Below are 22078 nucleotides of genomic sequence, written 5' to 3'. Positions count from 1 at the left end.
CCTCACCCGCAGACATATCCTCATTTCATTTTGTCCCCTGCGGTATCTGTATCTCATGCAATTGCACATTTTCCCTCATTTTTTGCGATGTTTGTTGTGGCTGTGTTGTCATGTTATATAGCACAGAGTTTACTGGCTCAACTGTTTCAACTTCAATTACAGTTGGTTGTCGGAGTTTGGAGACCCAGTTTGGCGGAAAAGGGGCTCATGTCTGTCTTAAACTTCGTTGCGGTTATGTTTCGTTTCATTTTAACAAACATTCTGTTTGTTTGCTTGCGCTCAAAAGGAAAATGCTTAAAAAACTAAGAATTTCGTGCATAAGGCAACTCTTTCGTGGAATCCTTTCTGAGTGACAGCCATCCTGTTCTATACTGGATCCACCGATTATTTCACTTCGTTTCCATGGAAAATAGTTTCAATTTTTATTAAAATCCCAAAGTATTCGCGATATTCAAGGAATTTTATATTTTCACGGACTATGGCATTTTATAGGTGCAAGAAAGCTTCTTTTCAAGAATTTAAACGCAAGAGTAATTAAAATTTAATTGGCACACTGATTTTCTGGCATTTTAAAACGTAAATAAACAATGCCAAATGTGTGTGTATGTATGTACCACATGTATAAGTTACCAATTAAATAAATTCATAGAGTTAATTGCTATTTCGGCATTCATTTAAATGCATTTCATTTGTGATAAGCCATAATTGCCTTACAGCATTCATCACGTTTCACTATTTACACGAGATTCCAAATAAATTAGCATAATATAATGAAAGAAAGGGAAGGCGAACAAAAAATGCAATTAATTAAATACCAAAAACTCGCAAGCTCATATCATATAAACGAAATTAGCATGATAAAATGTTGGAAGGCGTGTACCTTAAATGCAAGATATGATTTCCGATAATTGAGTGAATAAAACTAATTTAATTTATATTACCCGTCTTCTCAGGACTTCATTCATAACTATCAGCTGAACTTCACCTCCTTTTTTGAGGCCCACTCCTTTTTGGAACAGGTAACTCTCTGGGAAAACCTGCAGCATTTTGTTGCGTTGGCCGTGCAAAACATGTTAATTTGTGGGCATGCACAACAAAATGCAACCGATGATTGCCTGAGCATTTATTTGGTGTGCGTGTGTGTGTGTGGGCTCAATCTCAATTGATTGGGTTAAGGGGGCAGCGGACAAGGCCATCTGAAGTGCCGCCAACTGAGCGGTTATAAACCGATTCCCTGGGGACTTCCTGCTTTCTAAGCCAATGCAAACATTATGTAACATATAGCGGTATTATTTGCCATATATCATTCATACATGCATCACTTTATCCGCTATTGTTGCTGACTTTGTTGTTGACTTTCCGCCACAATTCATTTTCCCCTCCGGTTTGATTGAATCATGTCGCTGGGATTTTAATGCAATTTTCCCAGTCCAAGAGCCATTTAATTGGAATTCCAATTTGATGGCTGCAAAAATAAAAATACAAAAAAAAAAAAAAACCATCCACAACCACAACAACAAGCGGGAGCGGCGATAAAATTGTTTTTCATCTCATTATTGCACAAGTGGTCAAAGTAATTCATAACACACACTCGATATTGAAAAAAAGGCGGGAAAAGCTACTGGTTTGTGTTTATCCGTCAGCTTTTCACACGCCAGCGAAATAATAATTTATTATTTCGATTAATCAAAATCTAACCACAGCGCGGATTTAGGGTAAGGGTGTATATTTTAGCAATATATGTTAGCAACTATTTTCATGAATCAGGAAACCTTTGTTGTGGTAAATAATAATTGCTAAATAAATATTAAAGTCTAAAGGCATGTCTTTCAATTTACTCCATAGACTTATTCCGCTAATTCCTCACCCTGCAACTGAAACATATCTAAAGTGGGAAATGGCTTTTAAAACATTCCATTCAGGAATTCTTTCCTTTTTGGCCCGTTCCATTCTTTATATTCGACAAATCTCATCCAGCATCTTTCACCATTTTTCCGCAGACCAAAATCTAGCCGAGCAAAATGTGCGGAAAGCAGAGTCAATTTGCTGACTTACATAAAAAGTGCATATGCAACCATCCTGGGCGTGCCAACTTTGCCGATTTTCCCCCGAAACTGCCAGGAAGTGCAATTTCCATATGGGGCGCTAGCTGGAAATGCACAACACTTTGCTTGAAATAACCTCGCTCAGCCTTTGCAATAAAAAAAAAAACAACTGCAAAATAGTTAAAAAAAAAATAATAAAAAAAATAAACAACAAACAGCCCCAAAAATACTTGCAAATGCTCCAAAATCTCGGGCAGAAAAGACCGGGACAGGCAGTTATATCCCCGCATCCAGGCAATGCCTCCTGGGAATTACCTTGGTTATTGTTTCAACATTTTTATCTGCCCGCCCTCGACAACGGGGCAAAAAAAAAAAAACACACCCAAAATGAAGAGCGTACAGGTGGAAGTGATACCAGAAAAACAGTGGGTGGGGGGTCTAGGGGCTTAGGAGCCCAACTAAAAAATAAAACAAAAACAAAGTGGAAGAGGGGTGCATTACATATGCCACGAGTGCGTTTGGGCATAAATCCCAATTTAATCCATCCGGCTTTTAGTTTTGTACATTTTCCATCTCTATTTTTTCCCTGGCTCTTCCCCTCTTAATATATGTAGTATCCCCCTTTTTCTGGGGGGGGACTTTTTTGGGGGTTTTGAGTTGAATGACTAGAAATGGGTTTTCTGTTTTGTTTTTCATTCAATTGTTTCGAAATTTGGTTCAAAATGCTAATAGTTTTATATTATTTTTTATTAAGGTTTGCTTTTGCTTTATTTCTACAATTGCAACACTGAAGAGTTGCATAGATAAGAAAGTATATTTGGCAAATAAATGCATGCGCTGGATTTTTGAAATGTGTTTAGTTTATAACAAATTGGTTTTTGTTTTGAATTTCAGAGATATAGAGCAGCCAAACTTCGTTGCTGCCAGAGCTGTGAGAAATTTGAACGTACTGTCTTGTTTTTATTAAAGTTGTTTATGTTTTTTTCTGACATCCTCTAGCCGGTTTGCAGCACTCCCCAAAGAATTTGCCGAAAACTGTTTGCTGGCCGAGCCAACATTTTCGTGTTTCATGTTTCGTGTTTTTCGTTTTTCGGTGTGTTGTGTATTTCTACCTTTAAGTGCTCGTTGCGGAATGGCTATGCCTACCTGCCGCTAAGCTGCGATTCGGAACAATAAAAGATAAGCCAACTTAATCCCATTGGGATTGCCCCCGATCTGCGTCCGAAAAACCGGCCATGTCAGTCAGTTTTTCGCTGCAGTCTGCTGCCGCTTCTGCTGCTTCTTTTATATGATTGTTTTCATGGAAATAGAAACTTATCAGTATCAGTTGGCCCCTGGAACACAATCGTGGCACAAAAAGAACACACGAATGGCATTACATGGGGTAGACTTTGCTTGATAGGCGCTAGGCGCGATCGCGATTGTGGAGCAAACGATTGAATCACTCGGCGGGAATAACTCCGATACGCAATCAAGGTCAAAGGTTCAACAGCAGTAACGAAGTGAAATTCGCACACACTATCTGATACTCACTAGTATATTCAAGTAGAACATGTTAACAAGTGCACTTACGAATGCAAACGAGAGAGACGGCAACAATAAGAGAATGACTAAGCTCTGACCTCTCTTTCGCCTGCAATCTCTCCATCTCTTTCAGCAACTTTGTAGTTTTGTAACCCATTCAACTTGTCACCCATTTTCGCTTATCAATTTCACTTTCAGTTTTTATTTCCATTTTCCAGCTTATTCCAACGCGATAAGCCAGCTGTTGTCTCTTTCTCTCAGCAACTAGCGGTCTCTTTCTCTTTTCCTGGCTGTGCCACACAGAATATACATATGCAGTCGTCTATTTTTAATTAAAAATGACAATATGTAATTGATATTTTACATAAATATACATAAGATTGTACAAAACACAGAATGCCTAATAAATTATAAAATTATTAAGCTAATAATGGTACGAGTAGCGCCCTAATTTTTTGTAGTGCACCTTAGAAGCATTTCAATTAGCTTTGGGAAAATAAAAACAGCTCTAAACGGACACACTCAGCACATTGAAATGCATTTTCGACTTACGACAAAGTTGAAGTCAAAGTTTAGTTGAAGGCCAACTGCAGCTTAATGCCTCTTCTTCTTATTATCTGCCTCCGCTGCCTTCTCCTCAGCTTCTTATTCTTCTTCTTCTTCTTGTTTAAGCCAAAGTGAAGCCCCACAAGATGCACTAAAAGGCAGACACAATAAATGCAAAAAGCCGAGATAGGTACAAATATACTATATGCATGAAAAGTAAGAAACAGAGAAAAACCGCCTGTCGAGACACATTTTAGCAATAAAAGCAAACTGCGAAGAAGTTGAGGAATATAAGAGAAAAATAAACAACAATAACTACAGCAACACAAACAACAATACAAGGGGCAGCAAATCACGGCGGCAGAAGGAGAAGAAGAAGAAGCGCGAACCAGGTAATCAGCACTACCAAAATGGCACAGTGGGTCAAAGCAAAATTAAAAGAATATCATTACTTGTATAAATGGTTATTGCTAAACATTAATAAAAAGTAATAATAGTACAAAATAATATGTTTTTTTTTTCTTGATTTGTTGATACCATTCCAAAGAATCGATGCTTATAATAATTTAACCACTGTCTGCGCCTTTCGCACCACTGTGCCCACAGGAAGCCGCCAAGAAGAAGCACTGGAGGGAAAAAGCGAGCCAAACAAAAGGTAAAATGTACATGTAGTTGAGCAGCTGCTGCTTTTCCCTGCTTTCTGCTCTCCGATCGCGTTTACCTGGTGTCCCTTATTTCGCCTCTCGCCACTCACCTCTCACCTTTGCCCTCCACTACCCTCCCCTCTGCGTTACCTGTTCGCTCCGCGGAGGAAGTAGGGCTAGAAGGGAAGAACTGCGAGGGGTGGGGAGGGGGAGAGAGAGAGGAAAGAGGCAATAAACCTGCTGCAACGACCCGAAAAATTTGCATCAGCAGAGGAAACCGGGAAGGAAATGGGACAGAAATGCATCGAAATTCCCAGGCATTTATGAAATATTTCCATAATTTTAAAACGAATTGTGCCACTCGAACAAATTGCGGTAAACATTGCGTTTTTCACTTTTTATGGCATACAACATGTGTGAGCATTAACAACATTTGTGTGCTATGCATATGCGTATTCATGTACATTTGTTACTTTTGTTCAATTTATTTTAGTTGACTTTCATTACGGTTTGTATGTTTCATTTACATTTTTATACGTTTATATTTGTTTGCTTATCTGGTGCAAATAAAGCAAGCATTTTTATTTACATACTTATTAAAATACATTACTTTTGTCCAGTGCATGAGTAGGTGAAAAATAGATTATCTACATGCGGCTGGGCGGCAGGTAACGACATAGAAATATTAATCCGGAACTTTCCACTCGGCGGCTTAGGCCAAAACGGAAAAAAAGAAACCCAAAACCGAACCAAATCCAAATTTAATAAACGAAATGCAATCCAAAACAGAAAGTGTAATTGTCGGATTGTCGAATGTAAATGCAAAAACCAAAAAAAAAGTTGCTCAATATTTTCGCCCCCCATCCACGAATTGTTTTCCTTCCGACTTGTTTATGCATGTAAAAACCAGTGAAAGTTCTCGGCGAACGTGTCGCAACATAATTAAACATGAAAACGCGTACAGCAGCAAAAACTTACCTCACTTCCAGTCGAACGTAATTCCAATTAACTGCTCATTGAGGCGAAATCCAATTCCATTTGATTCTTAAAATAAAAAACCAACAAAGCACTCAGAAACAACAGAAAAAAATAATTAACACAAATCTAAGAAGGGGGTTTTTCTTCACAATTTCACAATTTTTGCGAATCTCGATAACTTGTTTGTTTAATACGGGCGTACACCTCTGATAAATATTAATTATTATAATGTAATTTAAATGACACCTTAGTAATTTATTATTGCTAAAGTTGTTCACTTTCGTATGTGCATGAATGTTTGCATTTTTATAGGCATTACTTTTCATAAAATATCCAACAATTTGCAATATGACGGCAATTAAATAAGTTTAACAGGCTTTTTAATGGGGTTTTAATTGTTGTGGGTACTTTTTATGTTATTTGCTTCTCGAATATTAAATACTTTGCAGAATAATTTAAATCACATTTATTTGCATTTTTATATCGTTTGCTCGCCAGTATTCATTTAAATTTGTTTTCCAGTTAGTTGAAATTGAAATTGTTTAAGTGGCGAACAAACAAAAACAAACACCTGCAGCGCGCGCAACTTGCACAATCTTGACGACATTTACCGTTGTTCTGCTGCTGCTGCGCCTGCGCTGCGTCGCCGTTGACGTCGAGAAACGCTGCCACTTGCAACGTTTGAATTTCTTTATTTAGCAATTTCGCTGGTTGCGCGTGCGCGCAACTCACACGGCACAGAAAAAAAAGAATGAAAACAGAACGAAACCACCGAAAACAAACTCCGCTAAAAGAAACCGACGGATAACAACGAAATAACAACCTAAACGACACGAACGAACCGATCGCTGATCGCGAAAACAAGATACTGAAGTGTGGCCGCGTTGGGAAATCGAAATATTCCACGCTGCTGACGCAAATGTGCTAAAAGATACCACGTCAGATGTGCGCACCCGAGACTCGAACCACACCGATCGTGGTGGGGCTCCGTGATAAATAAGCTAGTATTTTTTCTAGTATCTAGCTAGTTTTCAGCACTTCCCGCTAATCAAAAGGTGGTTACTTATTTGGTATTGCATAAATATAAACACATTTATTTCAGAATTAAGCTATAGATAACCAAAAACGTATAAGCTGCTTATATATCTTGTAGCCAAATTTAGATACTTTTGCTGATCGGCATTTGGCATCACTGTCTGAGTAGCAGTTGTATTTTCTCGCCGTCTGGCAACTCTGCAATCAGCTGTTTGAGAACTTGAAAGTTTATTTTTAAACAACCCAAACATATAAAATTGATTTCCCCAAGGAAATATAGATAGATAAAACCCAAAATCTATGAGCCTGATTTGCCGTCGACTTGGCTCGTCCTTGAGGCCCATCGCCCGCACACTCCACCCCCTGCTCGCCAGGAAAAGCATCGAAGCACAAAGGTCACCGCTGAAAAACAAACGATTTTACGCCGGCAAAAGAATGGATTTAAAGTATCTAAATCAAAAGGAGGCCATCGCCGTTGACCAGGAACTATTCAATGAGTACAAGTTCAGTGTGGACCAGCTAATGGAGCTGGCGGGCTTGAGCTGCGCCCATGCGGTGGCCAAATGCTTCCCGGCGGAGAAGCATCCGCGGATTCTCGTTTGCTGTGGACCGGGAAACAATGGCGGCGACGGCTTGGTGGCCGCCCGGCACCTCGCCCTCATGGGCTACACACCCACCATCTACTATCCCAAGCCGACGGCCAAGCCGCTGTTCGAGAACCTCAGCCACCAGTGCCAACAGATGGACATCTGCGACGTGAAGGTGTGTCCGTCGGTGGAGAGTGCTGCCCGTGACTATGACCTCATCCTGGACGCGCTCTTCGGATTCAGCTTCAAGCCGCCGGTGCGAGCGGACTTCTTCGCCGTCGTGGAACTGATGCAGCAGACCAAATTGCCAATTGCCAGGTGGGATTCATTTCATTTTACTAGCCAATCCTAAGCTAATGATGCGTCCGCCTTGCAGCGTCGACATTCCCAGCGGCTGGGATGTGGAGAAGGGCAAGCTGACCGAATGCGACGTGGAGCCGGCGCTGCTCATCTCACTGACTGCCCCGAAACTCTGTGCCCGCCAATTCCGCGGCGAACATCACTACTTGGGCGGCAGATTCGTGCCGCCCGCCCTGCAGCGCAAATACGAACTTAATCTGCCCGTTTATCCGGGCAACGAGCTGTGCGTCAAGCTGTGATTTCTTCATTTTTGCGGTTTCCCAATAAGCGATGGAGTCCTGAGCTGCAACGTCTGGTTTTCCATCATTTCAAATGAATTCTTGGTTGGAACAGCGACTCTTTTGATTTCCAGGATCAGCAAACACAATGTTCAATCAAAAACAGATTTATTTTCGTTAAAAAAAATTAAACTTATTGCTAGCTAATGACAAAAAAAAGGTTTTCTAGCTTCTAACTTTGTAAATAAATATTGGAATCCTAAAAGTAATAAGAATCCAAGAAAAACTCCATATTTTATATTAAAAAAATGATTTATTCTGTTAAAAAATAACGCTTGTAACTATTTGAAAAGCTTCTCTGGTTACATTTTACAAAGTTTCAGCTTCTCCCTTGTGTTTTATTTTATATATTACATATTATATAAAGTCTACGATTGAAAAGCTAATATAGAACTAGCCCATTACTGCCCGGAGTAATCTACTTGTACAAGCGATTGTAGTTTTTGCGCCGGCGATCCTCCTCGAAGTTGTTGTTCCTGGCCCACTCCTTGAGGTTGCCCTTGGAGCGCAGCATGGCGGACTTGGAGTCCACGTCGCGCAACACGAAGGGCGAGAATCCGGCCGTGTAGTCCTGATCCAGAGCGTTCGTCTTGGTCTTGGCCACGCGCGAAGGCATCTGCCTGGGCATGGGCTGGTCCTCGAACAGGATCGGATTCCGCGAGTGCTTGCCGCCTTGGAAGCGCGGCAGGCTCTGGTTCTTGTACTTATTGGTCAGCGGACGGCGCGTATTGATGTGAATCACCTGGCGACCGTTCTCGTCCAGACTGACGGCCACGCGTTTCAGCGTCTTGTTGCCACAATTGGGGCAGAACACCTTGGTCATGATGCTGGTGGTCTTGTAGCAGGCATAGCAGCGCAGTATGTACGTGCGCAACTGTTTGATGATCCGGCCATTGAGGGCGGCCAGGTGGAGATTGAGCTGCTTGAGCACGTTCTGCAGCGCATAATCGGTGGTCATGCAGGCAACGGGCGGCACTTCATCCGTTTCCACCTTGCCCTCGAGCGCTTTCTTGGCCTTCTTGATGTTCGAGTGCGTGATCCAGCCATCGTCACCCACATCCTCGTCGAGATTTTGGCTCTGTTTGGCTTCCTGTGGCTCGGATGTCTCCTCATCTACATCGGGCGGCTGGGAAACGAGCAGTTCCGATAGCTCTTGCTCTTCCTCGGCACTGGGTGCGCATTTGAGCTGCTCGAACAGCTTGTCCAGCTCCTCCTGACTGGGCTCTTGGTCTTGTTCCTCCTCCTTTTGGATCGACTCGCTGGCAAATGGTTCCTTGCCGGCCAATTGGGCTTCGATGGCGTCTTTAACAGTGTCTGGGAATTCATTGCCTTCCTGCTCATCCTCAGCATCATCCTCTTCCTGGGAGTAATCATCTTCCTCCTCGGAATCCTCCTCTTCTTCGCCCTCGGGCATGTACCAACCGACCAGTTTCTTGTTATTAGCATCCTGCATCTCCTCAGGCTTATCCTTGGACGCAATGGTCTGCGCCATCACGGGCTCCTGACGCAGGTGATCAGTGCCCACGTTGTCTGCTTCCAGTTCGTAGGTGAGCGAGATCACTTTCAGATCGATCCCCGAGAGACTCGCGTAGTCGCCCGTTTTCTTGGCGAACTCCACGCAGTGTTTAATGCTCTCCGGACGAGGCTCGCGCACCTGGAGGTCGAAGGGCAGGACGCAGAGGCGGCGAATCTGGCGCTTGTTGCGCACCTCGGCCACCACATCCGGCACGGTGAGCACCTGCTCCGCATATTCCTGGAGGGGATCAGTGGTGGCTTTAGATGGTTCGAATGGGGAAACTGTGAGTGACTTACGTTCAGGGGCACGGCGTTTATGAAGGCTGTGGTGTCCGCCACCAGGAACTTGATCTTTTCGCTCGTTTCGGCCATTTTCAGTGCTGGTTTTCACATGAAAAACAAAGTACGGCAAAAAAAAAACAATTTCTGCACGTGTCGGGATTAGTGTGGCCGTGCTGCGAACGTTACGATCGGGTATGCTAAAAATACCAAAATGGGTTTACGAATTTGGGATTTTATTTAAGTTAATTGCATTTTACATTTTTAAGAGTTAGGCAAAGCTAATTAAATGCATTCCTTAAAATTTTATTTAGATCTTCTCAATAAAATTATCTGTCAACTTAATTTATGTTAAAATATATTTTTACAAGATTCTATTTTATTATCACAGGGAGATATCGATCATAACTACTTAGACTTTCGACCGGACTGTTGGAAAAATAACAAATTTAACTAAAAAATTACAAAATAACTCAGTTAAACAAAATATGACATAACTTAACTTATATTACATGTTTACAGATAAGAGGAAATTTAGTAAAATGCCTTAATTGAGAAATTTATTAGTTTGCTGGAGATTTTCAAAAAAGTTTATTAGAAGGTCAGCTTGATCTTCTTGTTTGTTTTTTAACATAGTTTTCTTATTATCAATACACAGTTAGGCAAGCTGTGTTTATTCAAATTTATATTCTTTTATTAGTTTTTCATTTATTTTTTATTTTTAAATCTTACATTTTAAGATATATTTTTTAAAGATATTATTTTATTATCGCAGGGAGATATCGGCCATAACTACTTACACATTCAGCCGGACTGTTGGAAAAATAAAAAATTACAAATATCTTAGTTAAACGAAATATCACATGATTTAACTTATATAAACATATTTACAGATAAGAGAAAATTCAGGAAAATATCTGACTTCAGAAATTTATTAGCTTGCTGGAGATTGATATTTTTGCTTATTTTTTCGAATATTTTCCTATTATTAATGCAAGTTCTATAGTTATTATTAATTCAGTTAAGCAAGCTAATTACATTCAAATTTATAATCTATTATTATGTGGCATTGGGATATTCTAGGCTGCTTGCGATACATGGATGAACAATCGCAACACGGTCACACTGCCCGCCCCATTTAGCTGACAGTTCCATCTCTAGTTTTCAAGCCGAATATGGCGAAGTTTTCATTATCAATTCGTTCAGATAGCAAACGGAATTAGTGAAAGGTGGTCGATTTTAACGGAACGGAGCTAATCCGCGGGATTAAGTGAAAGCCCAACCGACCGGTATAGGCGTGTTATCCGCTAATAGGCTAATCAATCCAGTGGACACGGTATGTGGGGCCAATGGCAAACCGCCGCCGTAGTGGCTCCAACTGCCGCTCTACCTCCGCAACCGTCGGTTCCGCCACCGCTGCCGGACGCCCCGCCCCCTCCGCCTCCGTCGGACGCGTCCGCCGGATCCGGAGCACTCTCATCAGGCGGGGCCTCTGCAGCCATAGTCACTGCTGCAGCCACAGTCACAACGGCCCCCGGATTCAACCCCTATAGCAGCGGCCAGGCGACGGGGGCTGGCAACCCCTATCAACAGTATACGGCCGCCCAGTACGCGGCCATGACACCCGAGCAGCAGTACGCCCTGCAGCACCACTGGCAACAGTGGCAGACGTACCAGGAGGAGTACGCCAAGTGGCATGCCCAGTACGGCGAACAGGTGGGTCAAATCAATTAGTTATCGCCGATCATATTGCTATAGTAGTCTTCCAAACCTTTAGTACAAGCGTGAAATGGCAGCAGCCGCGGCCACAACTACCGCGATTCAAGGCGTGCCCGCTCCTATGGTAGCGAGTCCTGCACCAGCACCCGTCCCTGTGGTCGCTGCTCCCGGGCCACAGGCCTATCCTGTCGCACATAACTATTACCAAGGCGTCAGCGCCGCGCCGGTGCAGCCAACTACAACCGTGGCCGTCGCGGGAGTGCCGCCACTGCCCGGTAAGATCATGGCCCAGCCGCAGATGTACAACCAGCCGCCGCCGCCACCACAAAAAGGCGGATACAATCAGCATCCGAATGACATCCAAAGCATGTGGCCAGGACCACCGCCAATGCAGCAGCCGCCGCCAAACAGATATGTTGGCGGTCAAATGAACCAGATGAACTACAACAATGCCGGGCCAGACAACCAGGGATTTCCCAATCTCCAGCAGCCGCCGCCAAATCTGCAGAGACCAACACCGCAGCAGCAGCCGCATTCAAACAATATGGACCATGGCCAGTGGGGAAATAACAATATTCGTCCTCCCTGGGATACCAGTGGTCCGCCGCCTGATAATACCGGGCAACCAAATCGCTGGAATGGCCCGCCGCCGGCAAATGATGTCAACAATCGCTGGAATGGAACGTCATTTAACAATAACACCAACGATGGCAATCGCCGCTGGGATGGGACTTCAAATCAAGCGCCGTCTGGCGGGGATCAGCAACAGAATCGTTGGATGAGCGAACCACCGCCAAGCGTTCCGAATCCCAATCAGCAGCATCAAAACCCGAATTCCTGGATGAGCGGACCACCACCGAGTATAAGTGATCCGTCACAGGACCATCAGCAGCAAAACAATAGCAGCCAGCCACAGAATGCCCGCCCAAATCGCTGGCAAGAAATCAATTCCGACATCGACACACCGCCAATGAGGACCAACAACAAGCCAAATAGCATCCAGAATAGCCGCAATAGTTGGGGAGATGGAGGTGGAGATGGAAACCAAAGCAAGAATCCATTCATCAAGAACCCACAGTCCGATTTTGGCAAATATGGCAACAGTTACAATAACCAAGATCAAGGTAGTGCAGGAGGAAGCAACTTTGGCGGCGGAGGTGGCGGCTTTGGAGATGATGGTGGAGGCAACCAAAGCCAGGACAGTTTTGCTGGACGTGGAGGAGGACCCGGCAATAATAATAATAACTTTAGTAACAATCGCCGCCAGAACAATCGACGGGATAACAATCGTAACCAGGGATTTTCCGATGAGAGAGGCGGTGGGGATTCTGGTCCAGGCGGCTACAATCAAAATCGTGGCAGTTACAATCAGCGCAACAGCTTCAATCAGTCGAATGCGCCCTACCAGCAGTCCAATAATCAGTCGCAGCAGAACCGCAATCAACAGCAACAATCCGATCTGGACGAGGCCAGTTTCGATCGCCTGTTTGACCAGTGGGAGCAGCAGTTCGAAGAATGGAAGCTCGCCAATGCCAACCATCCGGATCGCGACGAGTATCGCCGCTACGAGGAGGAGTTCGAGAAGCAGCGCCGTCGCATCGCCGAGAGAAGGGAGCAGATGCGCCGACGTCGCCAACTTCAGATGGGTGGTTCGGCAGGAGGCTCGACCACAGAAAAACAGAAGGAAGCAGCCGCAGGTGCATCCATGACCGCGGAGCAGCAGCCAAATGAGGATCCCTTCCAAGACCAGGGACATTTTGCTGATCAGGGTCCTTGGCCGGAAAGTGGACCCGGATCGGGTCCGAACTTCGGACACGGCAACAGGCAGTCCGGAAATGCTGGTCATTTTGGAAAAGAGAATCGCCCCTTCGAAAGCGCAGGAGTTCCTGCATTCAAAGGCAACCAAGGACCACCACCGGGGATGCACAACCAGTACGAAACCACCAAGGAAGCCATCCAACAGACATTGGACAAGCAGCCAGAGGAATCCAACCAGGGAAGTCTAACCAAGTCGGCGACATCAAATGAAAATTCACCTGATGCAAAGAAAGCAAAAACGACAGCTCCCCCTGTGGATCCACCAATTCCATCCCTGCTGCCGCCCGAAGTCAAAGCTCCAGCTGCACCAGTAGTGCCAGATCCGACAGTGGTTCCGCCCACGCAGCCTCCTCCGGTTTCCACCAATTTTGGCAAGCGCCGGCAAAGCGCTGCTCCCACACAAGTACCCGCTAAGCAAGTCAAGGAGGAGGAGCCCATATTCACCATTTCCCTGGACGACGACGATGAGGAGGAAGAGGTGGTACGGGACGCGCCCGACACGCCCATGGGCAGCATTTTCAAGAAGAACGATGGCATACCCGGTCTGGATTTGGTGGACGATGGCAGTAACAAGAATAAATCGTCCTCGGTCTTCAATGTGGTGCTCAAGGATTCAGGAGATCCAAAAGCGCCTGATGAATCCAAAAAACAGCCGGACGACCAGTCCGCCGCCAAGAAGGGCGACGAATCTCTAAGCAAGGCCCTCAAGGATCCAAATTTCATCAACAATCTCTCCCAGGCGGTGGCCAATGTGCAGGGGCGCGAGCAGCGCGATCGTCACGAGCAACGCGAGGATCATGAATCGGGCACGGATGGACGTCCATTGTCCTTCGCCGAGTGGCAGCGCAAGAAGAACAGCGGCAACGAAAACAAGTCGCAGGATTCCCGCGACTCGGTGAGCACCAATAGCGGTGAGAAACCGGACAAAAATGGCCCACCTGGTGGCTTTGGTCCCGGAAACGGACCAGGCGGACGTCCAGGTCCTGGTCCAGGTCAAAACGATGGATCACGCTTCGATGTCTTTGGACCAAATCAAGTGCCTGGAAATAACTTCATTGACTTGGATAACAATGGTCCACCTAATTTTGGACCACCGGGCAGGAACTTTGGACCCAACGGCCCAGGACCACGTGGAAACTTCGGACCCAACTTCGGGCCCAACTTTGGCCCTAGAGGGCCGTTTATTAGACCAAATGGACCGGGTCCGGGTCCGAATTTCGGACCACACTTCAGACACAATGGCCCCAACTTTGGACCAAACTTTGGCCCCAATTTCGGACCGCGTCCGGGTTCCCGCAACTTCGGGCCTCGCGGACCCGATGGTCCTTTCGGTCCGCGACGTGATGACTTCGGCGGTCCGCCGTTTGGCGGTCTACGACCCCACATGGGGCCCAATGGACCCGGGCCCAACATGCGCGGTTTCAACGGTGGACCACCAATCAGTGATAATCCCTTCCGCCGCCAAGGCGGCCCACCGGGTCCGGGTTTTGGCGACGATGATCTGGGCGCAGGACCGCCGAGAGGACCCAGAAACTTCGGCAACCGCTTTGGAAATCCGGGCGGAGGTGGAGGAGGCGGAAACAACAATCGGAAGAACTGGAATGACGGGTATGTGTCCTCAATCTGTTTTTAATTTTTTTCGACTTGAATGAATATTTTTTCACTACGTATACAATAATATCGAAATGTTATATCTTGACTAAAATTGGGGAACGGGGAAAGAAGAAGATTCTTTCCCCACTCTATGCTCTCCTGAATTCCAATATTAACTGTCTGATTGTCTGTGGAAGATATGGGAACGTTATCTTCTCAAGAGCACTTGCTTTTAGTATTCATTTCAATGATACAATCTGCAAATATGTTCGTTTTGGGGAAGTTCAATGTAGGGCTGCATGCTTACAAGTTATCTTTGAAACGTTAATACAACCTTAAACAACATTAACCATTCAGTAATTCGTTGATTTTGTATAAAGTACAGCTGCTATTTGCACTTGTAGTTACTGTTTTAAGTGTTTAATTATGAATAATCAGTCCATTATTATGCATAATCAATCCATGCGTTGGGGTAAACCCAAACATTATCTAAAAAACAATATATAAAAATAAAATATCGAGTGATTGTTTGTCCGAGTGTACGTACTATGCCCTACCGATGGGTTTACGAATATCTGAAATCTGATGCAACGTTTTCGAATGCTTATTTATTCAGCTCTTTCTCACATTACGCATATCCGTGAGATGCCTTCTCAAACGGCCTGATGTTCAGATAGCCTATAGATATATATATATATGTATCGTTCTCATTGGAGGGAATCGTTGGGCACAATTCCGCTCGATCCCCTTACCCTCATTTTGTACCCCTTTCACTTTCTCTATCTGTATCTGTATTGATATCATCAAATTTAATTTAGTTAACTTGTGCAGGCCTTTTTCTAGTTATCTTTAATGCTGGAATTTCGATTCCAACCCCGTTTTTTTCTTCTTCTCTTCTACTTTTATGCAATACTGATATATAAATACTGAATATAAAAACATAATTAAAACAATCTTACAAACGAACGATAAACAAATCGAATACGAAAACCAACACGCAAACGAATATCTAAACGGTGGTATTGATTGTTGGCGATGTCCCCGATACATATGCATACATATGCATATATATGCATATATCCACAAATCCACCAATCTGTGTCTGATCCATTGTCTGTGCAGCAAGAGAAGGGGGCGGTAGGAAGCACCAGCAACGGCGGCAGCAGCGCAGGACCTGATCTCTGAACTCTCGAATTCGGGATCTGATTAGACTTTGTTTGGGGGGCGGCTATCGAGGGAGGGCAGATCGTGAAACCTCCTCGAAAATAAACATACTTAAATATATAACTAGCTATATATACATGCAGCGTCCAGAAGTCAGAGAAAGATCTATAATCTAATATTAAGATTAAGGATTCACGCATACGCATCTGCCATGTTCGCAGAAGACAAATAAAAAATATCGTATATGGATCGAATTTTGTTGCTCCGTGGTGTAAACTATTTTTACTTTCTTCTGCCCTGCAATATCACTTAGAAATAGACCAAGCTCTCACCTAATTATTATATATTATTTGTTCGTTTCAAATCGACGCAGTTATATAAGTAACTTCTTTGCTTTGCAACAACAATCTCTCGATTCGAGTACTATGTAATAATTTTATAGCGCGAAATTATTTAAGTCCAATTGTTAAATATATACTATGGAATTAAATATCAATAAAGGAAGACAAAACACAACGTTCATGGGGGAGATCCTTTTTAATTTCGTTCTATGATCAACTGTCCGTCTGCAAATGAATCTTTCGATATCATTCATTAAATATATACATCCGATCGCTAAACATTGGCTCTGGTTAATCTTTAAACATAGTTGATATACCCAATTAATTAGTCATAGGGATTATTCCAGAATCTGTTTAAAAACTGATATCTTTACGAATTTGACTGCCAAATGTCATTGATGTTTGTTGAACAAACCAATAGATATTTCGTTGGAAATGCACTTGATAAGGTTTTGGAATCAAACACATCTAAATTCGTCCGCTTTCCTATATCCGATTCTAATTTTGTATCTTATTGTCCGCAATATGCTATGTTAAACAATAAAGCACTCTTTTATAAATTATCTATTGTCCGATTAATAAAACATCACAAAGCATTCTTTGAGATGAAATAGCCGTCATTTGTTGCTAAAATACATATATACATATTGGCAAAAAGCAATGATTTAAAATGATTTACCAATTTAGTATGCCATTCGTTCCAATTTTTTGATTCTTTGTCCGCTTATCTATGCAATTTTGTAGCTATTTCCGTTTCCAAAATCAAGGCGACATTTTCCGAATTAATTAAGATTTGAGTACTTAAGCATTTTGTTACGTTGTGATGCTATTTTGATTATATTTTTAAGCAATGTTGCTTGCCTATTCTAAGCTTAGAGCCAAAAGTAAATGAATCTTTCAATGCTGACCTGCAATTTTGAGGCCAGTGGGACATGTACATAGATAGTGCACCTGCCCCATTGACCACTGCCACGCCCCCTTATCTTAACTTAAACAAACAACTATTTTAGTAAATTTTATCCGAAGTAAAAGTTCAAGTGTTTTTCTTTTGGTTTTTAAACATTAAAAACCTGAAAAAATAATAATATACATACAATACCAAAAATATAAAATAAACCACACAAATTGCCGCCAAATAATAAATAAACCAACGTAAACGTAACCATTGTATACTAAAATCGCCAATGGTGTGTCCCACCTACCACCTTCCATCACTAAAAAAAACAAACCAAACAAAAACTAAAGGCCGGAGCAGCAGAAGCAGCAACAGTTCCATGGCCGCCCGAACCACGATGATGCCATTTATCGACCGTTGAAGGTATTCGACTATTCCAATAACCCAACTGCCGCCAAGGTGATCGATTATGGCCACAAGTCGGGTGATGGCAACCCCATCGAAGGGCCATCCGGTCCCAATCCCGCCGACGGAATTCCAGAATTTAAAGCAATGAAGACCTTCGAGTATGGCCACTCCTCGTTCACGGGACCGAATCGCTTGGGAATGCCCGGTGTAATGGGAGAGGATCACAACCAGGCGATGACAGGTGGCCGTGGTATGGCAGCGGGACCAGGTAGACTCGGAGGAGCAGGGACCAAGCGTAAGAATAAGAAAAAAAATAAACAACAAAAGAACGGGGAGCTAATGACGTTCAATCAAAACCCACAAATCCAATCGAATACGGTTGAAGAACGTAGCATCACAAATCCCGAACAGGGCGATGGGGTAAGTGGTCAGCACAGTACAAGCCTCTATGTTAGTATCTAATCCTGTCTATGAATATAACCGAGCAGCAGGCCCACAATGAAGTCCAGGACCAGGCCGATGGGCTCCAGGAAAATGAAGAACGCAATGATCTCGAAGATATTTCCGAAGGTGAAGAGTAAGTTCAATATATAAATGCCTTTTTTTTTAGTGCTCGCTGTGTACAATGCTTCCATTCATTTTTATCAGTAACCTACAATCCATTGTTTTCGATGATGACAACGAAGAGCTGCCACCGCCGCCATCGATGAAAATATGTAATCAGGGAAATGCTCAGGAGCAGTACAATCCCATCCCTGTCCCTCCGCTGCGTAGCCAGCTGGGTGGCAATTCGGATAAGCTGGCTGCTCCGGCGCCAGCCATGTCACTTTTTCCCTCGGCAGCCAATGCCAATGATAGGCCTTCCGAGCCAATGATGGCTCCCAATCTGGAGATGTCCGTGGCGACCAGTGAGAATCGCAATACGTTCTCATTGGACGAAGTGCTTTTGTATCCCGGTCGCATAAACCGTCCCAAGCGCATCTGTATTATTTTGCGCGGTCCTCCTGGCTGCGGCAAATCGCATGTAGCACGTCTCATCAAGGAGAAGGAAGTGCAGATGGGCGGTGCCAATCCGCGCATTCTAAGCATCGATGATTATTTCCTCATTGAGAACGACTACGATGAGAAGTGCCCCAAAACGGGCAAGAAGGTGAGAAGAAGTGTAACCAAGTGTTAGGCTATTAGTTTTACTATATTCCATTGCTTACCATCTGCAGATACCCAAAAAGGAAATTTTGTACGAGTATGATGACACCATGGAAGAGGCATACATGCAATGCCTTGTCAAATCGTTCAAAAAGACACTTAGCGACAATCTGTACGATTTCGTAATCGTGGATTGCAACAATAATTCGCTGCGCACACTGAATGAATTTTATTGCCACGCCAAAGACTCGAATTTTGTGGTGGGTCCATGGTCAACGAATCGATGCTTCTTGTGGGAATGTTACATATATGTTCTCTCTATTCACTATAGCCCTACATAGTGGACCTGCACTGCGATCTAGAGACGTGCCTTGGTAGAAACTCTCACCAGCGCACCGAGCACGATATCCGTGTGGTGCTGGACAACTGGTGCAACACACCGATGCACTACATCAAACTGGACGTGAGCTCACTCCTCGAAAACGTCGTCGAGATGGAAGACGTTGAAGGCATGGCTACGGTAACTATGCACTAGGCGGTGCGACGCTACGGTGGCTGCTTCTGTGTCGCCGCCGAGCAGGAGTCGATGAAGCTCTTGAACTGGCCGGTGGGTCGTTGGCCAGTTCGGAGTTTTTCACTTGAATCAAAATCTAGTCATGTTTACTGTTTAAGCCATTACTTTACATACATATACACAATGATACCTTTAATACTAACCTGGCCGGGCCAAGTCATTTAAAAAAAAAAAAAAAAAACGAAAAAAAAAAAGCGAACACGCTAAGTGAAAACGATAGGAAAGCGCAATACTAGCCTAAGTTCTAAACTGGTATTGAATCCCTATAATTTATATATATATTTATATATATTCTGACATGCATATGTGCTCCGCTAGTCCTAATCTAAGAAACAATTTCGAACTTACGATTAAGCTTTTAGTAAAGACAACTATGCAAGCTGGGTCAAGCGAACGTTTTGTTGATTTATGGCGGCTTCGTTTCATTTCCAGGACGATAATGCATGCGCCGACGTTGGCGCAACTGTGGGAGCATCCGCGGCACTCGAGGATGCGGCTGTCGAGGGGACAGACGACAGCAATAGCGCCGACGCCTCCAACTATGTAAGTCTTACCACTAATTGCATCGACTGATTGGATTCATTTTGAGACACATGTACATGTGTGCGGTGTTTGCGTAGAGGAAATTAAGGGGGTATTATTAAATGATTGCTTATTTGCTATATGATTGGATTCCTATATCCAATTTGTTGTACAAATATCTTAAGAAATGCGGCAGAGCTTTAATAACTCGACTTGTAGGATATAAGATTCCTATATACATGCGTTTAAAGCCTGTGATTTAACATTGCTTTTAGTTGATAACTATTTACTATGCTTAGCTTATTAGTTTGCGCTTTTGGACTAACAAGTAGTCGCTGTTAATTAGTCTGATTATTCGCCCAGAATTAATCCAGTCAGTCAGAAATAATCGGGAAACTAGTGACTAACTGGGTTGTGGTCATCGTATCGGTAAACACGCCTCTAAAATATCCTGAAATTCTCCCATTGCACTCCATTGAATCCGGCCCACCTCACCCAATCGTGCGTTTCGTGTGCTCACCGTACAGTGCGGCTTCCTGAAAAGCAAATGGGAATGCGACACCACCGAGGATAATCTAGGTGAGTCCCCAAGAACTTGGTCTCAGTTGGTCGCTCCCACTAAGCGAATTTCTTGTTTCAGCCCGCTTGGATGGCACCAAGCGTCTGATGCAGAACCGCAAGACCACCAGCATGGCGGACTATCTCCAGCTGGAGGATTGGAAACCACCCACAAGCTCGGCCGATGGCAAGAAGCGGGTAAGTGCGTCCAAGAAACGAAAAACTTGACCGAGAAGAGGATAGCTATATGTATTGCCATCTCTTCTGGCTGAGAAAGTAAATTATCCGAGTGTAACAAATGCGGAAGTGAACATATAACTGTTTCTAATCCGATAAACGTTGCTTGCTAGCATTTTGTTATCGAGTTGTATTCACTAAAACGCCTTCAATCTGTTTTAGGTGCGTTGGGCTGACATCGAGGAAAAGCGCTCGCAGGAGAAGATGCGAGCCATCGGTTTTGTGGTGGGTCAGACCGACTGGAACCGCATGATGGATCCGAATGCCGGCAGTCGGGCTTTGAATAAAACCAAGTTTATCGAGCGCGTCAAGCGTCGCTAGATGTCAATTGCAAACACGCCACAAATTCCGAATTACAAAAAGCTAACAAAATGAAAACAAAAACTCGCAGCATTTCCACTCACCAAAAACTGAAACACAGAGCATTTCCACACACACATCGACGCCAATCGGGCGACAACAATGGGCTGAATGAGCCCGAATTACATGTCATCATCATCTGACATCTAAATGCAATCAGTATAATTTTGAAATAATCAGTCATTCTTACGGCTGCATTTAGAAAAACGAATTCAATTGCGTTGAACGACACGAACAGACGCGTTTGAAACCATATTATCATGTTATACATACGAATGTATTTTAATTGTAAATTGTATCAAACGCTATTAAACCGAATAAGACATCCCGTCATGTTTTTTTTTTTTTTTTTGTTAATTTAGTTTGACGAAATATAAATTGTTTATATGTATATTTACATAATGTTGACTTCAAGTTGGCGGGTTCATCGAACTTCTGCCGCTGTCCCTGTTTCCTGCGTGACAGCTGTCTCTGTTGCTCTGTAAACAACCATTGACAGCTGTTCTTTTGTGGGCGACGGGGGGCGTGGCCGGCGGCAATGTGGGCGTAGTGGGGCTGGGCTTTGTGGATGCTGCGTGTGCATCGCACTCACATGCCTGCCAAGGTGAATTACAGATGACGGCTTGGGGCAGAGTTGCACAACACGCGGTGCAAGTGGAAGGGGTTTGGATTTTCGGGGGGCGGTTGGGGATGGGTTGGGGTTGGATCGGGAGGAGCAGCTCCAGTAGTCACCAATGGCTCGCACCCACTCTCAAGAGCACGAATCCATTGACAGTCAGTGATGATTGAGTTGAAATAAATAGCTGAATGGTAGATTACAACTAGCTACAAATAATATAAAATTGTGGTTTGTGTATAAATGTCGAATGTTCAAAAAAAAAAAAATTAGAGTGTAGTTCAACAGAAAGAAAACATCTAATTATTTATAAAAACCTTTTTAAAATAGCTAAAA

The 22078-nt window shown here is 43.7% G+C and overlaps 4 protein-coding genes across 7 annotated transcripts in view; 2 read left to right on the top strand and 2 right to left on the bottom strand.

The window, feature by feature from the left end:
• LOC6739885 (neurogenic protein mastermind) overlaps positions 1–6638 on the bottom strand; it is a 47628-nt gene extending 40990 nt beyond the window's left edge. The window contains exons 1-2 of the mRNA XM_016180962.3: positions 6349–6638; positions 5738–5803 (exon numbers count right to left, since the gene is read on the bottom strand). The gene's annotated coding sequence lies outside the window, so the exon portion shown is untranslated. The remainder of the gene's footprint in view (positions 1–5737; positions 5804–6348) is intronic.
• Positions 6639–6935: 297 nt separating this feature from the next.
• Positions 6936–8088, top strand: LOC6740058 (NAD(P)H-hydrate epimerase). The gene is made up of 2 exons (XM_039297707.2): positions 6936–7677; positions 7736–8088. Exons 1-2 carry the CDS (start codon positions 7073–7075, stop codon positions 7956–7958), a joined length of 828 nt encoding a protein of 275 aa, XP_039153641.1. The 5' UTR covers positions 6936–7072; the 3' UTR covers positions 7959–8088.
• Positions 8089–9998, bottom strand: LOC6725581 (RNA-binding protein NOB1). Its single transcript, XM_002106555.4, has 2 exons — positions 9810–9998; positions 8089–9750 (listed from the first exon to the last, which is right to left on the bottom strand). Exons 1-2 carry the CDS (start codon positions 9882–9884, stop codon positions 8416–8418), a joined length of 1410 nt encoding a protein of 469 aa, XP_002106591.1. The 5' UTR covers positions 9885–9998; the 3' UTR covers positions 8089–8415.
• An 897-nt stretch (positions 9999–10895) lies between these two features.
• LOC6725580 (B-cell CLL/lymphoma 9-like protein) lies at positions 10896–21517 on the top strand. 4 transcript variants are annotated; one of them, XM_039297490.2, is made up of 11 exons: positions 10897–11507; positions 11569–14936; positions 17672–18149; positions 18218–18306; positions 18378–18879; positions 18947–19135; positions 19207–19395; positions 19882–19992; positions 20499–20550; positions 20612–20727; positions 20929–21517. In XM_039297490.2, the coding sequence occupies exons 1-11, from the start codon at positions 11130–11132 to the stop codon at positions 21085–21087; spliced, it is 5631 nt and encodes a 1876-aa protein (XP_039153424.1). In that variant the 5' UTR covers positions 10897–11129; the 3' UTR covers positions 21088–21517. The 4 variants fall into 4 exon arrangements, with proteins under 4 accessions (XP_039153425.1, XP_039153426.1, XP_039153424.1 ...); XM_039297489.2 differs by having other exon boundaries at positions 18215–18306; XM_039297491.2 differs by lacking the exons at positions 17672–18149; positions 18218–18306; positions 18378–18879; ... (1 more) ...; positions 19207–19395; positions 20929–21517 and having other exon boundaries at positions 10896–11507.
• Positions 21518–22078: the final 561 nt, after the last annotated feature.

Source organism: Drosophila simulans, chromosome X (assembly GCF_016746395.2).
Source record: "Drosophila simulans strain w501 chromosome X, Prin_Dsim_3.1, whole genome shotgun sequence".
In the NCBI taxonomy this organism is placed as follows: domain Eukaryota; kingdom Metazoa; phylum Arthropoda; class Insecta; order Diptera; family Drosophilidae; genus Drosophila; species Drosophila simulans.
This window is presented reverse-complemented; position numbering and strand designations above follow the sequence as displayed.

What these genes read in the sequence shown, in the direction of transcription:
- LOC6725581 (XM_002106555.4), bottom strand. Translation starts at nt 9,884, where the DNA reads ATGGCCGAAACGAGCGAAAAGATCAAGTTCCTGGTGGCGGACACCACA. An exon ending in TAAACGCCGTGCCCCTGAAC is followed by an intron (nt 9,751 to 9,809) that starts GTAAGTCACTCA and finishes GATCCCCTCCAG; the next exon opens with GAATATGCGGAGCAGGTGCT.
- LOC6740058 (XM_039297707.2), top strand. Translation starts at nt 7,073, where the DNA reads ATGAGCCTGATTTGCCGTCGACTTGGCTCGTCCTTGAGGCCCATCGCC. An exon ending in ACCAAATTGCCAATTGCCAG is followed by an intron (nt 7,678 to 7,735) that starts GTGGGATTCATT and finishes TCCGCCTTGCAG; the next exon opens with CGTCGACATTCCCAGCGGCT.
- LOC6725580 (XM_039297489.2), top strand. Translation starts at nt 11,130, where the DNA reads ATGTGGGGCCAATGGCAAACCGCCGCCGTAGTGGCTCCAACTGCCGCT. An exon ending in CCAAAGACTCGAATTTTGTG is followed by an intron (nt 19,136 to 19,206) that starts GTGGGTCCATGG and finishes TATTCACTATAG; the next exon opens with CCCTACATAGTGGACCTGCA. An exon ending in CACCACCGAGGATAATCTAG is followed by an intron (nt 20,551 to 20,611) that starts GTGAGTCCCCAA and finishes TTCTTGTTTCAG; the next exon opens with CCCGCTTGGATGGCACCAAG.